Raw genomic sequence first — 17,966 nt, forward strand, 5'->3', positions numbered from 1 at the left:
TTTGACATTCTTCACATGGGGCTGTTTTCCATGGCCTGATTTTATTGAATTCACTTCGTTCTGTGCCACTGTCACATACCTGCCTAGGTCCATCAGCTGGTTGAAAAAAGGTCCCCTTTTGCAGCAGGACAACTAAAACCATGCATTTTAGAAAAGCAAAGTTCAATCAACTCAGGCAGGCACTAAGTTTGGTGAACTGGGATAATGTACTACAAGGGAAGGGCACTGAAGGGAAATGGCAAGCTTTTACAATTATTCTCAATCAATATTGTAGTAAATATATCCCATATGGAAACAAAACGGCTAGGAATAAAAAAAAGGCCTCTATGGATGAATAGAAAGGTTAGAGATAAAATGAAGTGGAAAAAGAATTCCTATAAGGTCTTTAAACAGGAGAGGACAGATGCTGCATTAAGCAATTATAAGGAGTGCAATAAAAGTTGTAAAAAAGAAATTAGACTGGCAAAGATTGAAGCTGAAAATCAAATCGCTAGAGATATCAAACGTAACCCAAAGAAGTTTTACAAGTACACCAACTCTAAAAAAAGAAAGGTTGACTGTATTGAACCCCTAAAGGATGAGGGTGGGAACTCAATGGTGGATGACCAAGGTAAGGCGGAGTTATTAAATGCTTTCTTTGCTTCTCTCTTCATAAGGGAAACATCACTGTTGCAAATTACAGTTGCAGAAGAGTCTCAATCTTCCAATTGTAATATTAAACACTTAACGCAGGAAGAAGTGAAGACAAGACTAAATAAATTAAAAATAAACAAGGCACCTGGCCCGGATGGCATGCATCCTCTGGTCCTAAGGGAACTAAGTTCAGTGATGGATAAACCCCTTTATCTTATCTTTTGTGACTCTCTTTCAACTGGCAGAGTTCCAGTAGATTGGCGTACAGCCCACGTTTTCCCATTATTTAAGAAGGGCAAAATATCAGATCCGGGAAATTATAGACCTGTAAGCTTAACATCAGTTGTGTGCAAACTATTTGAGGGGTTACTACGAGATACTATACAAGACTTCATAGTAGAAAATAATCTTATATCTCAGCATCAGCATGGGTTTACTAAAGACAGGTCCTGTTTGACTAACATGCTCAGCTTTTATGAGGTACTGAACGCTAATGTGGATATTGGGAATGCTGTAGATGTGATATACTTGGACTTTGCAAAGGCCTTCAAAAGTTGCGGATGCAAGGACTGGGGAAGAGTCTGTGTGCATGGATAGGGAACTGTATAATGGACAGAAAACAATGAGTTGTGGTCAATGGATCATATTTAAAATGGGTCAGTTAGCAGTGGGGTCCCACAGGGGTCTGTACTGGGTCCAGTGCTCTTCAATGTATCTATTAATAATCTATTAGATGCTGTAGAAAGCAATGTTGCTATTTTTGCAGATGATACAAAATTGTGCAGAATCATCAACTCTCAGGAAGATAGTGACATATTGCAACAGGATCTGGATAGGATGGCTATATGGGCACATAAATGGCAGATGAAATTAAATGTTGAAAAATGTAGTCATGCATTTTGGTCGTACCAATGTCTAGCACCATACAAAATAAACGGGATACAGATGGGGACATAAAAGTTGGAGAAGGACTTAGTACTTAGTACTCATCGACAACAAGTTAAATAATCGTTTTTAATGCCAAGCCGCTGCAGCTAAAGCTAATAAAATTTTGGGATGTATTAAAAGGAAAATAAAAGCTCTAGATGCTGGCATAATATTGCATAGACTTAGCATACTAAGTCTAGTAAGGCCACATCTGGAATATGGAATTCAGTTCAGGGCACCACATTACAGGAAAGATATTGCAGTTTTAGACCAGGTGCAAACACGAGCAACAAAATTGATACGAGAGATGGAAGGTCTCACTTATCAAGAAAAGTTAGATAAACTGGGTTTATTTAGTCTAGAGAAAAGACGCATTAGAGGCGATCTAATTAACATGTATAAATACATCAGATGGCAATATAATAGCTTGGCGGATGAGCTTTTTGTTCCTAGGCTTTCACAAAGGACTAGAGGACATGATCTGCGCATGGAGGAAAAATGCTTTAGTCATTTATGGTTCTTTACAGTAAGAGATTAAGATGTGGAGGAATGCATTGCCACAGGATGTAGTTATGACAAATTCTATATCTGCATTTAAAGGGGGCTTAGATGCTTTCCTTGCATTGAAAGACATCCATGGCTATAATTACTAGGTAATGCCCTGTGGTGTTGATCCAGGGATTTTATCTGATTGCCATCATGAGTCGGGAAGGATTTTTGTTCCTTTTGGGGCTAATTGGACCATGCCTTGTAAGGGTTTTTTGCCTTCCTCTGGATCAACAGGGATATGTGAGGGAGCAGGCTGGTGTTGTACTTTTTTTCTGGTTGAACTCGATGGACGTTTATCTTTTTTTCAACCCAAATAACTATGTAAGTATGTAACTATGCAGCAATACGTGGCCTCAGACATGGGGACTTGAATAGGTGCATGTGTTGAGGTATAAGCCTTTGTTAGATGTGGGGGCAGACATACGTTTGCATTAATATGTGAGAACTTGCATGTGCATGCACAATTGTGCATAATTATGTTTTGGTTGGAGTTCCACATTAATCCCTTTTCCTAGAAACCTTGTTTACCATGACTTGGATTTAAAGTGAGATTAATCTCCTAAAACTAAGATTTTGGTTTATTTACTTTCACTGTCGAGAGCAGTCGAAGCTTGCTTATATGTGGTTAATTGGAAAATGTAATCATTGCTGGCTGATGCTCTCTGCCTGTGTCTTCACTCAGGCTTTAGGGCTGGTTCAGACGGATGTCTGCGTGTCGTCGCGTCTGGGGGCGTTGCGGTGGCTGCGCAGTCAGGCTTTCAGTAGCCTTCGGTCGCGTCGTGATGCGGTCGCGTTTTTTTCTTCCCCTAGGGGAACATTAGCCATCGCGGTTGGCCGCTCCCTGGAAGCAACATGTAGTTTCCAGGGGCAGCCCGAACGCTCGCGAAAATCGAGACCCGAACGCCGCGTTGAATGGGAGCATTTACCGCGACGTTCCGAACGCTTGCGGTAAACACTCCGCAAGCGTCGGTCTGAAGCAGCCCTAACTCTATCAGTAAGACTGATAAGGCTGTTTCTGAACGATCCGCTGAGTGGATCGTTCAGAAGCAGCCTTATCAGTCTGCCGACAGACTGTACACACGCTCTACTGTTGGCAGAACGCCCACCCAGCGGGAGGGTCTGACAGACCCGTCGTTCATTACAGTAGTGCATGTGTACATACCTTAAGAGTGGTTACTGAAATTTTAGCTTTCAGAGTACAATCCTTCTTTCACAGGTGAAAGGATGAAGGTTTGGTGTGATTCTACCAGTTTCTATTTAGTGTTTGACAAATCAGACTAACTGTACCATTATATCTCTTTTAGGGTGAACAAGGGCCATGTGACATGCACAACTGAAACTAATCACCTCATGTAGCTGGTGTAACTAATTGCTATTTCTAATGACTAGCTGCTATAATTTATGAGTCCATTACAATCTGTTTAGGTCTAATCACAGCTATTAGTAGTGGTAACTAATTTGTCCCATGCAGCATGGCCTTATAATTTATTGGTAGCCAAGACTTGTTTCACGGAGGGATGCATGGTGCATTATGCTTTGCTGACTTCATTTAAAACCTGCCCTCAAACCAACTCTGGGGCAATTAATGAACTACCAATTTTTTTCTTGTACAGTATATTGAAACTTATTTTAATGGTTCCAGCTTGTTTATTTCTGTACATTTTTTCTCCGCAGGGTGACCTGGTGGTTCTGTGCCTTCCCCTACAGTTTACTCATCTTTGTATATGATGAAGTGCGCAAATTCATCCTTCGCCGTGACCCTGGAGGTAAGTAGTGACTAAGGGGTTGATTCATTAAAGGGAATCTTAAAGAGAACCCGAGGTGGGTTTGAAGAATATTATCTGCATACAGAGGCTGGATCTGCCTATACAGCCCAGCCTCTGTTGCTATCCCAAACCCCCCTAAGGTCCCCCTGCACTCTGCAATCCCTCATAAATCACAGCCACGCTGCTGACAAACAGCTTGTCAGAGCTGGCTGTGTTTATCTCTATAGTGTCAGTCTGCTGCTCTCCCCGCCTCCTGCAGAACTCCAGTCCCCGCCTGCATCCCTTCCCTCCCTGCTGATTGGAGGGAAGGGACGGGGGCAGGGGCCGGAGCTATGCAGGAGGCGGGGGAGCAGCTGAGACTGACACTACAGATGTAAACACAGCCTCACAGCACGGCTGTGATTTATGAGGGATTGCAGAGTGCAGGGAGACCTTAGTGGGGTTTGGGATAGCAACAGAGACTGGGCTGTATAGGCAAATCCAGCCTCTGTATGCAGATAACATTCTTTAAACACACCTCTTTAAGTCAAGAAAGAAAACAGATTTTAACTTACCTGGGGCCTCTTCCAGCCCCCTGGACTCCTACTGTGCCCACAACGTCCCCCTGGCTCCCTCAGGGCAGCGGCAGCGACCCCCGCAAAGCTGAGCTGTCATTGGCTACTGCGCACGTGCAGCCCCGAGCAGCGCGCACCCTGGTCGTGCTCCCGGTGCTGGGGGCGTTCTGCACATGCGCCGTAGCGAATTATGCTTACTGTGCATGCGCAGAATGCAACCAGGGTGCAATAGACAGCCCAGGGCTCAGGGTGGGTTCAGTGAAGCATCCGTTACTTAGAAGGAGCGCAAGTAAGTTAGCGCTCCTCTCATTAAAGAACAAGTGACACCCATGCTTACCTAGAAATAAAAACCACATATATAAGTAGATAAATACTACCTCTACTTACATAACAGATGTATTGTGCTATCCACGTAATGATTCCTGTGAACTTTATAAAGGAAAAGCAGAAAATCCTTTTCTAGGCAGTGGACATCTTGCCAAGCTAATGCTGACATCATATTCTCCCTGACTCTTGTTTCCCCCCTCCCTTCTCTTGCTCATTGTGTATTCATTAGCTGCCCTCCTCCCAGAGTCTTTTTTTATTTACACATCCAATCACTGAGTCACCTCAGCCTTGCTTGTAAACACAAGTGATCAGCTAGGCAGGGAAATAAATGGAAGAGGAGGAATATATTATAGATAAAAAGAACTCCCAGCATTCAAAAGATCTCCCAGCATTCAACTTTTTGGCACTGTTTGGCACTAGGGCCAGTGCTCCTATAGTATGTAATAACTCCAAACCATAAGAGCAGAAAAAAGTTTTGAATGCAGGATTAGCATCTTTATCACTTAATACACTCAGAGCAGTTGCTGTTGAAATTTGATTTTTATGGTGACAATATCGCTTTAACCTCTTGACGACCAGCTAACGCCGATTGGCGTAAACTGGTCGTCTGTGGGTTACCATGGAAACGGCCGCTCGATCGAGCGGCCTTTCCATGTCAGTTCACGGAGGGTGTCTCCGTGAACAGCCGGAGAGCCGCCGATCGCAGCTCTCCGGCAAAATGTAAACAGGCGGGTAAGAAATCCCCGCTGTTCACATAATACGGCGCTGCTGCGCAGCAGCGCCGTAAGGCAGATCGGCGATCCCCGGCCTCTGATTGGCCGGGGATCGCCGGCATATGATAGGCTGAAGCCTATCCTTCAATGCGCAGGACGGAACTCCGTCCTGCGCATTACGGAGAGAGGGAGGGAGGGAGGTAAGGAGGAAGAGGGCGGAAATGGCTGCGGAGGGGGGCTTTGAGAAGCCCCCCCCCCGCAAAACGCAGATGGCCGGCGGCGATCAGACCCCCCCAGCAGGACATCCCCCTAGTGGGGAAAAAAGGGGGGTAGTCTGATCGCCCTGCTGCACTCCTGATCGGTGCTGCGGGCTGTAGAGCCCCCGCAGCACCGATCAGTGAAAAATCCATTGGTCGGCAAGTGGTTAAAGGGACTCCGAGCAGTGCAGAAACTATGGAAAGATGCACATCATTTTAAAGCTTTCTTTCTCCTCTTTCCAATGATATACAAACCACCGCCCTACGCCTTTTAGTTTTCGCTATTTTCGCGATTGAGATTGCCGCGGCCACGATTTCAATCGCGAAAATAGGGAAAACTAAAAGGTGTAGGGCGACGATTTAGGTGTCGCCAGAAAGAGGAGAACGAGAGCTTTAAAATGATATCCATCTTTCCATAGTTACTTGTATTACACAGGACGACACTTTCCCCAGTGTCAGCAGCTCCATTCAGCAGAATGCAGCTGCTGACTTTGAGAAAAAGTCGCCCTGTGTAATACAATGGTTTATATATCATTGGAAAGAGGAGAAAGAGAGCTTTAAAATGATGTGCATCTTTCCATAGTTTCTGCACTGCTCGGAGTCCCTTTAAGCTGCGCTGCCCCTAAATTCTTAGCCTTGCCTCTAGGTGGCACTCCTTTTATCAAACAGTGCAGCAGATATATCAGAACCAGCCCACAGAAAATAATGTTTGTGTTTTGAGCAAAATTGGAACAGATGTCTAGATCAAGCATTTTGATTGGTCACTCTGAGCTACTGCTCCACCCTCACACCTGTTTTGCACCAATTTTCCTTGCACTGTTTTTGTTAACTATTCCAAGTTGTTTTTTTGAAACAGTTCTAATTTTAGCATTTAGTGGTGAGCCCTAAACTGGGAGCTGGCTGGGAAATCATTCAGCAAACCTGGTCTGGATTTATCAAAAACTGACATTATCGGTGGCAAAAATTGCGGACTACCCCTAGAAAGTTTGGTGGAAGGATAATGAATTAGAAGCTGCTAATTTAATGTTCCGATTGCGGTTGTTTGCGGTTGTTTGTGTCTGCCCCTGTAAACCTGCAACAAATTATCTCCTTGACTGGATCAAAGTACCGCCTTCCACTACCTAGTAAATATACAGTAGCTGTGGCCCTTCAAAGCGCTGAAAGCATCTGATCCTCTTTTAAATGCAAATATTAAATTTGCTATAACTACTTATGTGGAAAGAGATGTGAGATTTCACATTTTAAACCTTTTATAAACAGGTAGTAAAATTGTTTCTGCATGTGTGGTTCATGTACTCTTGTCCTTTGTACTGACATAAGTAATATATATATATATATATATATATATATATATATATATATATTTGTCTAGATTTCATATTGTCCTTGAACATTTTTATACATGTTAATTAGGCATCCTCTAAAGCTACATATACACTTTCAATAACTGTCACCCATCAGAACTTGATCTCTACGGGCGACAGTTCTGTGTATCAGAGTACCGCATATGGCTACAGCCATGCAGGAAGTGGAGGAAGGGCAGGCTAAAGGGGAAGTGCATGATGCAGAGGCTTCTGACTAGTGGGGTGAGGAGGTGACCAGTGCGCTAGCTCATTGCTATCATTTAAAGATATGGGTTTTCAAAAGGCTACTTTGGCCAGAGTTTTTCTAGCATGTCTACAAAGCTTATGTCTCTTTTATGTGCTAAATAACAGGGCTGTGGAGTCGGTCCAAAAATCGACCGACACCGACTCCTCAGTTTAGGATTCCACCGACTCCTCTAATTTGCATATTACAATTTTGTTGATTAACAGTATGCAACGTGAAATTTGTCTCTTAACTGCCAACGTTTAGGAATTTTACAAGACAACTGAAGTGAGAAGGCTATGTAAACTGCTATATTTATTCCCTTTAGACTAAAACTAGTCCTTGGTAAGAGTACTTGTAAAAGGTACAGGCCGGAACAAAGAACATCTATCAGGCCCTAGGCAATGTGACTGTGGGTACATGTAACAGTGATGTGCAGGTACTCTGAAGGGGAATGAGGAGATTCTTCCTCTATTACACATTCTTCATGTACAATCTGAACAAGGTTTATGGGTGACAGACAACACCTCTGTGTTTAATGTGCACAACATTCTCAGTGGATTCCGTGCAGCTCTGTGGGGAGTGCATATGTAGAGTATAGTACTACTTTGTAACAAAATAAACCTGAGACAGATGAAATTAAAGTTTTATACATACCTGGTGCTTCCTCCAGACCCCTTCAGGCTAATCAGACCCTCGTTGTCCTCCTCCGCCACCTGGATCTTCTGCTATGAGTCCAGGTACTTGAGCCAGTCTGGTGTAGTGCGCATGCACACACTCCACCGCCGGGAGCGTACTACACCTGTGCAGCACTATTGCGCAGGTGCAGAATGATCCTGGCTGTGGAAGCGGCATGTAGCCAGACTGCTCTGACTGGCTGAATTACCAGGACTCATAGCAGAAGATCCAGGTGGCGGAGGAGGACAGCGAGGGACTGATTAGCCTGAAGAGGGTTGGAAGAAGCCCCAGGTATGTATAACACTTTTCTTTTCATCCGTCTCAGGTACCCTTTAATTTGTAGTCACCAAACCAAATTTTAACAACATATCAAATTATTTGATTTCATGAGCAAAAAGAGTGCATATATTTGCATAAACCAGCATCAATGCAGAATTATTTCCATCTCATTGACCATCTCTATTAGTGACACGGCTACACATCAGGCTTTATACTTACAGCATAGATGTTATTTCGTATATACAGTATAAGAGATTCCTGTGTACACATCATATATACTGTACAGTCACAATCAGATATGTATATCTGACTTTAAAAATACGGGGACTGCTTTATTGAAGCAGCACAAGTAACTAATTTTGATTGGTTTATTTCATTTTTGTGGACTAAGCACAGCTATTACTGTATATATACTGTATATATACATTATTTTTATTGACTATTATCTGAGAAATAGAACATTTTATCATATTTTCTATTTTAATTACAGTTACAAATTCATTAGGAGTCGGAGTCGGTGCATTTTTTTCCGACTCCGACTCCAGGCACCCAAAATTGCTCCGACTCCACGACTCCGACTCCACAGCCCTGCTAAATAAGCCATTTGTCTATCCTTTCTTGGTAAATAAAATCTTGCAACTTTTTTAATCTTCAACTCCAATTAATTTATGCTAAATAAACATTTTCCTTCTTAAAGCAGAAAGTAGGTGTAATTATTTAGTTTTACATAAGCAAGAAGGAGCTCCCATGGTGCATTACTTTTGCTTAGTGAGTGAATATAGAAATCTTCATATCCCTGGCCTGAACAGCTAAACACAGATCTAGAGCCACTGGTGTGCAGTATGCCTATAGACTATTTACTTTATAGAGTCAAAGCAGTTCAGCTTTCATCAAAACAAGTCATGAATCCATGTGGGTGTATGGGAAGGACTTGATATATAGGGATTTTATGGAGTAGCCAGTTAATTCATGGAAAACTAGAACCACTAGGACATTGTAATGGAGTTAAAGGAGCTATAGCTTGCACTGATGAAGGCCAAAAGCTTGAAGCAGCTGTCTGCAAGTTGGATTGGTATGGTTCTCTAATATGGAGAAACTATAAAAATACTTCAAAGCAGTAGTTTTGGCTGTGTGATTGGCTTTTAACGGAAATAAAGGATTGATTTGCATATTCACTTCCTGAGCAGAAGTGTTGTACCAGCATTCATTCTTACTTTTGTAAAGCTGAATAGCAAATACCTTATATTTAAACAATGGACATTTCTATTTCGGCTATTAGTTTAGGCTTTTAGGTTCCTTTCAAAGGGACTCTGCGCAGGACGCTAAAATGGGCAAAAGAACTTACCTGGGGCTTCCTCCATTCTGCCCATGGCAGCACCATTAGAGTGGCGACTTCAGCCAAAGTTGTACGCAACTGCACATGCACGGCCCCTTCCGCGCACCGTCTCGCTTGAGCGCCTGCCGCTGTAACTGTACTTTGTGTCAGCAGTACACTTACAGTGACGAGCGCGTGAGCGAGACAGCGGTGGTGCACATGTGCAGTTGTGCATGACTTTGGCTGAAGTTGCCAGTCTATCGGAGCCGCCGGCAGGGGAATGGAGGGAGCCAGAGGGACCTCACCGACTATGAGGGGCTGGAGGCAGTCCCAGGTAAGTTAAATTTGACCATTTTAGCATGCTGCTCAAGGTCCCTTTAATACATTACAAAATTTCCACTGTGTGAGATGCACTTTTTCTCCCAAAAAAAAATCGGGAAAATTTCCCTGCATCTTATACGGCAAAGGCAGGGAAACCCCAACTTACAAATGCTTGCAGATACGAACTGTAACCTGCCGCCATGTTGTGGATTGCCTGCCTGTGCCTCCACTCCCTCCGCATGCCTCTGCTATTCTCCTGTAAACTGCTTGCGCCCCCCCCCATGTGTGCAGCGTCTCCTCTTGTGTCCGTCCCCCCCGCATGCTTCCTCTTCCCCCGCATGCCTCCGCTATCCCCCACTAATGTCCTGGCCTTTACTATGCTACTCTAATGTCCTGGCCTCCCTCCTTATCTGCAGCGACTTACTTAACCACTTGAGGACCACAGTCTTTTCGCCCCTTAAGGACCAGAGCCTTTTTCTCCATTCAGACCACTGCAGCTTTCACGGTTTAATGCTCGGTCATACAACCTACCACCTAAATGAATTTTACCTCCTTTTCTTGTCACTAATACAGCTTTCTTTTGATGCTATTTGATTGCTCCTGCGAGTTTTACTTTTTATTATATTCATCAAAAAAGACATGAATTTTGGCAAAAAAATGATTTTTTTAACTTTCTGTGCTGACATTTTTCAAATAAAGTAAAATTTCTGTATACATGCAGCGCGAAAAATGTGGACAAACATGTTTTTGATTAAAAAAAACCCCATTCAGTGTATATTTATTGGTTTGGGTAAAAGTTATAGCGTTTACAAACTATGGTGCCAAAAGTGAATTTTCCCATTTTCAAGCATCTCTGACTTTTCTGCGCACCTGTCAGGTTTCATGAGGGGCTAAAATTCCAGGATAGTACAAATACCCCCCAAATGACCCCATTTTGGAAAGAAGACATCCCAAAGTATTCAGTGAGAGGCATGGTGAGTTCATAGAAGATTTTATTTTTTGTCACAAGTTAGCGGAAAATGACACTTTCTGACAAAAAAAAGAAAGAAAAAAAGTTTCCATTTCTTCTAACTTGCAACAAAAAAAAATGAAATCTGCCACGGACTCACTATGCTCCTCTCTGAATACCTTGAAGTGTCTACTTTCCAAAATGGGGTCATTTGTGGGGTGTGTTCACTGTCCTGGCATTTTGGGGGGTGCCTAATTGTAAGCACCCCTGTAAAGCCTAAAGATGCTCATTGGACTTTTGGCCCCTTAGCGCAGTTAGGCTGCAAAAAAGTGCCACACATGTGGTATTGCCGTACTCAGGAGAAGTAGTATAATGTGTTTTGGGGTGTATTTTTACACATACCCATGCTGGGTGGGAGAAATATCTCCATAAATGACAATTGTTTTATTTTTTTTACACACAATTGTCTATTTATAGAGATATTTCTGCGACTCAGCATGGGTATGTGGAAAAATACACCCCAAAACACATTATACTACTTCTCCTGAGTACGGCGATACCACATGTGTGGCACTTTTTTGCACCCTAACTGCGCTAAGGGGCCCAAAGTTCAATGAGTACCTTTAGGATTTCACAGGTCATTTTGAGAAATTTCGTTTCAAGACTACTCCTCGCGGTTTAGGGCCCCTAAAATGCCAGGACAGTATAGGAACCCCACAAATTACCCCATTTTAGAAAGAAGACACCCCAAGGTATTCCGTTAGGAGGATGGTGAGTTCATAGAAGATTTTTTTTTTTTGTCACAAGTTAGCGGAAATTGATTTTAATTGTTTTTTTTCACAAAGTGTCATTTTCCGCTAACTTATGACAAAAAATAAAATCTTCTATGAACTCACCATACTCCTAACGGAATACCTTGGGGTGTCTTCTTTCTAAAATGGGGTCATTTGTGGGGTTCCTATACTGCCCTGGCATTTTAGGGGCCCTAAACCGTGAGGAGTAGTCTTGAAACCAAATGTCGCAAAATGACCTGTGAAATCCTAAAGGTACTCATTGGACTTTGGGCCTCTTAGCGCACTTAGGGTGCAAAAAAGTGCCACACATGTGGTACCGCCGTACTCAGGAGAAGTAGTATAATGTGTTTTGGGGTGTATTTTTACACATACCCATGCTGGGTGGGAGAAATATCTCTGTAAATGACAATTGTTTGATTTTTTTTTACACACAATTGTCCTTTTACAGAGAGATTTCTCCCACCCAGCATGGGTATGTGTAAAAATACACCCCAAAACACAATATACTACTTCTTCTGAGTACGGCGATACCACATGTGTGACACTTTTTTGCAACCTAGGTGCGCTAAGGGGCCTAACGTCCTATTCACAGGTCATTTTGAGGCCTTTGGATTCTAGACTACTGCTCACGGTTTAGGGCCCCTTAAATGCCAGGGCAGTATAGGAACCCCACAAGTGACCCCATTTTAGAAAGAAGACACCCCAAGGTATTCTGTTAGGAGTATGGTGAGTTCATAGAAGATTTTTTTTTTGTCACAAGTTAGCGGAAAATGACACTTTGTGAAAAAAAAAACAATACATATCAATTTCCGCTAACTTGTGACAAAAAATAAAATCTTCTATGAACTCATCATACACCTAACAGAATACCTTGGGGTGTCTTCTTTCTAAAATGGGGTCACTTGTGGGGTTCCTATACTGCCCTGGCATTTTACAGGCCCAAAACTGTGAGTAGTCTGGAAACCAAATTTCTCAAAATGACTGATCAGGGGTATAAGCATCTGCAAATTTTGATGACAGGTGGTCTATGAGGGGGCAAATTTTGTGGAACCGGTCATAAGCAGGGTGGCCTCTTAGATGACAGGATGTTTTGGGCCTGATCTGATGGATAGGAGTGCTAGGGGGTGACAGGAGGTGATTGATGGGTGTCTCAGGGGGCGGTTAGAGGGGAAAATAGATGCAATCAATGCACTGGGGAGGTGATCGGAAGGGGGTCTGAGGGGGACCTGAGGGTTTGGCCGAGTGATCAGGAGCCCACACGGGGCAAATTAGGGCCTGATCTGATGGGTAGGTGTGCTAGGGGGTGACAGGAGGTGATTGATGGGTGTCTCAAGGTGTGATTAGAGGGGGGAAATAGATGCAAGCAATGCACTAGCGAGGTGATCAGGGCTGGGGTCTGAGGACGTTCTGAGGTGTGGGCGGGTGATTGGGTGCCCGCAAGGGGCAGATTAGGGTCTAATCTGATGGGTAACCGTGACAGGTGGTGATAGGGGGTGATTGATGGGTAATTAGTGGGTGTTTAGAAGAGAGAAGAGATGTAAACACTGCACTTGGGAGGTGATCTGATGTCGGATCTGCGGGCGATCTATTGGTGTGGGTGGGTGATCAGATTGCCCGCAAGGGGCAGGTTAGGGGCTGATTGATGGGTGGCAGTGACAGGGGGTGATTGATGGGTGGCAGTGACAGGGGGTGATTGATAGGTGATTGACAGGTGATCAGTGGGTTATTACAGGGAATAACAGATGTAAATATTGCACTGGCGAATTGATAAAGGGGGGTCTGAGGGCAATCTGAGCGTGTGGGCGGGTGATTGGGTGCCCGCAAGGGGTAGATTAGGGTCTAATCTGATGGGTAACAGTGACAGGTGGTGATAGGGGGTAATTGATAGGTGATTGATGGGTAATTAGTGGGTGTTTAGAGGAGAGAATAGATGTAAACAATGGATTTGGGAGGTGATCTGATGTCGGATCTGCGGGCGATCTATTGGTGTGGGTGGGTGATCAGATTGCCCGCAAGGGGCAGGTTAGGGGCTGATTGATGGGTGGCAGTGACAGGGGGTGATTGATGGGTGGCAGTGACAGGGGGTGATTGATAGGTGATTGACAGGTGATCAGTGGGTTATTACAGGGAATAACAGATGTAAATATTGCACTGGCGAATTGATAAAGGGGGGTCTGAGGGCAATCTGAGCGTGTGGGCGGGTGATTGGGTGCCCACAAGGGGTAGATTAGGGTCTAATCTGATGGGTAACAGTGACAGGTGGTGATTGATAGGTGATTGATGGGTAATTAGTGGGTGTTTAGAGGAGAGATTAGATGTAAACAATGGATTTGGGAGGTGATCTGATGTCGGATCTGCGGGCGATCTATTGGTGTGGGTGGGTGATCAGATTGCCCGCAAGGGGCAGGTTAGGGGCTGATTGATGGGTGGCAGTGACAGGGGGTGATTGATGGGTGGCAGTGACAGGGGGTGATTGATAGGTGATTGACAGGTGATCAGTGGGTTATTACAGGGAATAACAGATGTAAATATTGCACTGGCGAATTGATAAAGGGGGGTCTGAGGGCAATCTGAGCGTGTGGGCGGGTGATTGGGTGCCCGCAAGGGGTAGATTAGGGTCTAATCTGATGGGTAACAGTGACAGGTGGTGATAGGGGGTGATTGATAGGTGATTGATGGGTAATTAGTGGGTGTTTAGAGGAGAGAATAGATGTAAACAATGGATTTGGGAGGTGATCGGACGTCGGATCTGCGGGCGATCTATTGGTGTGGGTGGGTGATCAGATTGCCCGCAAGGGGCAGGTTAGGGGCTGATTGATGGGTGGCAGAGACAGGGGGTGATTGACTGGTGATTGACGGGTGATTGACGGGTGATTGACAGGTGATTGACAGGTGATCAGGGGGGATAGATGCATACAGTACACGGGGGGAGGGGTCTGGGGGGGGGTCTGGGGAGAATCTGAGGGGTGGGGGGGTGATCAGGAGGGGGCAGTGGGCAGGGGGGGGGGATAAAAAAAAAATAGCGTTGACAGATAGTGACAGGGAGTGATTGATGGGTGATTAGGGGGGTGACTGGGTGCAAACAGTGGTCTGGGGGGTGGGCAGGGGGGGGGTCTGAGGGGTGCTGTGGGCGATCAGGGGGCAGGGGGAGGGAAATCAGTGTGCTTGGGTGCAGACTAGGGTGGCTGCAGCCTGCCCTGGTGGTCCCTCGGACACTGGGACCACCAGGGAAGGAGGCAGCCAGTATAATAGGCTTTGTATACATTACAAAGCCTATTATACAATGTAAGTGCGGCGATCCGGGTGCTAGTAACCCGCCGGCGCTTCCGAACGGCCGGCGGGTTACTACGAGCGGTGGGCGGAGCCAGTCCCCGGCGGCTGATCGCGTCACGAATGACGCGATCGCCGCATAACCACTCCCGCAGCCGCCCCCGCCGATGGGCGTATTGCGGTCGTTTGGGCCCGGACTTTGCCGCCGCCCATCGGCTGGGGGCGGTCGTGAAGTGGTTAATACACACCGCTGCAAAGACTGCACACACCAGACTACTCCATACACTTGTGAGTGGCTTGTACTGATTGCGTCATCAGTAACCGCGCCACGAAGTGTATAAAGTAGCCAGGTGCATTCTTCATGGTGGCATGTATCGGGTAAGCCGCTGCCACTGCAGACAAGGGGGGGGGGGGGGCAGGACATTAGAGGGGGATAGCGAAGGCCAGGACATTAGAGGGGGATAGCGGAGGCATGCGGGGGGAGCAGAGGCATGTGGGGGGGCATGAGGAGATGCTGCACATACGGGGGGCGCAAGCAGATTGGACGGGGATAGCAGAGGCATGCAGGGGGAGCGGAGGCACGCGGGGGGACACAAAGGGACACATGAGGGAGACATGGGGCACACAGGAGGGAGACATGGGGAACACAGAAGGACACATGGGGCACAAAGAAGGACACATGGGGACACAGAAGGACACATGAGGCACAAAGGAGGAGACATGGGGTACACAGGAAGACACATGGGGCACACAGGAGGACACATGGGGAGACATAGGGCACACAGGAGGACACATGGGGAGACATGGGGCAAACAGGACACATGGGGGAGACATGGGGCACACAGGAGGACACATGGCACACACAGGAGGACACATGGCACACACAGGAGGACACATGGGGAGACATAGGGCACACAGGAGGACACATGGGGGAGACATGGGGCACACAGGAGGACACAACAGGCACACAGAAGGACATATGGCACACACAGCAGGACACATGGGGAGACATGGGGCACACAGGAGGACACATGGGGGAGACATGGGGCACACAGGAGGACACATGGGTAAACATGAGGCTTACAGGAGAACACCATTTGGGGGATAACATGTACAAGACATTCCTGACGCACCAGGTTAGGTATCTTTTTTTCCCCTGGTTTTTGCCCTCTAAACCTAGGTGCGTCTTATATTCTGGAGCATCTTATACGGCAGAAAATACAGTACTAGTAGTTCTTGTTTGTATGAGTTATGAGTACATTGCATTCATCCAGTTTAGTTGCCTATTGTTGTACCTGTTCAGATATGTCAATGTCCTTGCTATAGTGAGGTGCCCAAAACTATATCCTGTACTCCTCGATAAGGGGCTTATACAGAGGCAACAAGCAAGCTGTTTCCTCTTTCCTACATTTATGCATCACTGATCCTCAGTTGCTTTGAGCACACTCAGCATATTGAAAGGCAACATTAATAGGTTTTAAGTGCCTGCGCTGTTTTTGATGTGGTCTGAGTGCCTGCCCACCCCCTCTTTTCTCTCCCCTACTGGAATATTTGTTGTAATGTGTTCTCATCTGATACCTGATTTTTGTCATCCTTTCTCTTCCAGGGTGGGTTGAGAAAGAGTCATACTATTAAAGACTTGTCAAGCCGGAAGGAACTATGCTGTAGCTTCACCGTATTCATTATCTATAGAAAAGGACTGAAAGATGCTCAAATATCCTGTCCATTAGTTAATCCGATTTTTTTTTAATTAATGTAAGCTGGGAAGACACTTCAGAGATGACCATTCTACAGAAAGACCATCCATAGCAGTTGCAATTGGTTATTTATACAATTAGACCTTAACAAAGGCATTGGCTCATTCCACTTTTTCAGAAAAATGCTGTTTCTACAGACAGTTTTGAACTTGGACTACAAGATTTTTCCCACACACGGGAAGATACGTAGTGTCTGTCGATATTGCATGAATGTTAAATCGTACATAAAACTGCTGCAAATAGGGCTCAATCAGAGGCATAAAAGCATCTTGCGAATGCTATAGCAGTGCAGACAATCTGATGATTCTGTGGCTAATACACCTCTCTGAGAAATCTAGGCGGAAACCACCCAAGAACTTGTAAGTTCTCCTAAAGTGTATCTATTATAAAGAAAGCATTAGTCATTATCATTCAGTCAAGGGAAGTATTTGCATCAATATGCCTTTATATAAGCAGGGTTGCAGGTGCTACTTCTTTGTTACCTTCTCAAAGAACTGTTCCTGGTGGCTGATGAGTAGCTGAAATACTTGATATGTATTTGTACTGGCAATAATCAACAACATGAAACACTGCAACAATGGTATATACTGTATGCAGTTTGCTTCATGTACAGCATCATCCAGGGAAAGGTAACATTCAGCAGGCAGACTGAGGAGTGAAGCTGACACCTAATATTCATGTAAATGTACCCTTTGACTGAGTTATAGACTATATAATTATTGTGGCTGAAGTCCTCTGTAACTGCTCACAAACAACATTCATTTTGAGAGTTTAAACCTATATTTTGAGAATGCAGTCATTCCATGTAATAAAGTCATCTGTTTTGTATGTAGTTTCTGAGAACTGGCAGGCCAGGCCAATATTTATATGCCAAAAATGGCTGCTCTTCTGTTTTTAATGGTTCTACATCCACTTCTGCACAACTAACAATGATGGACTGGTGTGACTTTTGACTGTTTCTTCTGTGTGATACAAGTAGCGCTTTATCTGATTTTTTTTTATTTTTTTGTTTTCGAGACTCCAGACCTGCATAACCTTCTACTTTATATAACATCTATGTTTATAAAAATGAATTGATCACACTGTTCTTTGTGTCCTTTCAATGGTTTTGTCTATTTGAGTTATGTATAGATTTGTTGTGCCTTTGCAGCCTTTATTTAAAGGATAAGTGAACTTGTAACTTAAATACACCAACTCAACCCCAAATTGCCCCCTGATCGAATGCAATTATAATCCATTACTGACTTGGTAGCCAGAGTTTCCAGACACCTTTCACCGGAAACAGCCTGT

The 17,966-nt window shown here is 44.7% G+C and overlaps 1 protein-coding gene across 1 annotated transcript in view; it reads left to right on the forward strand.

The window, feature by feature from the left end:
- The window catches only part of LOC137532709 (sodium/potassium-transporting ATPase subunit alpha-2), a 138,509-nt gene extending 120,751 nt beyond the window's left edge, over nucleotides 1–17,758 (forward strand). The window contains exons 22-23 of the mRNA XM_068253540.1: nucleotides 3,784–3,875; nucleotides 16,526–17,758. Coding sequence (XP_068109641.1) covers nucleotides 3,784–3,875; nucleotides 16,526–16,554 — 121 coding nt within the window. The 3' untranslated portion in view covers nucleotides 16,555–17,758. The remainder of the gene's footprint in view (nucleotides 1–3,783; nucleotides 3,876–16,525) is intronic.
- Nucleotides 17,759–17,966: the final 208 nt, after the last annotated feature.

The sequence above is a fragment of the Hyperolius riggenbachi genome, chromosome 9 (assembly GCF_040937935.1).
Source record: "Hyperolius riggenbachi isolate aHypRig1 chromosome 9, aHypRig1.pri, whole genome shotgun sequence".
Classification (NCBI taxonomy): domain Eukaryota; kingdom Metazoa; phylum Chordata; class Amphibia; order Anura; family Hyperoliidae; genus Hyperolius; species Hyperolius riggenbachi.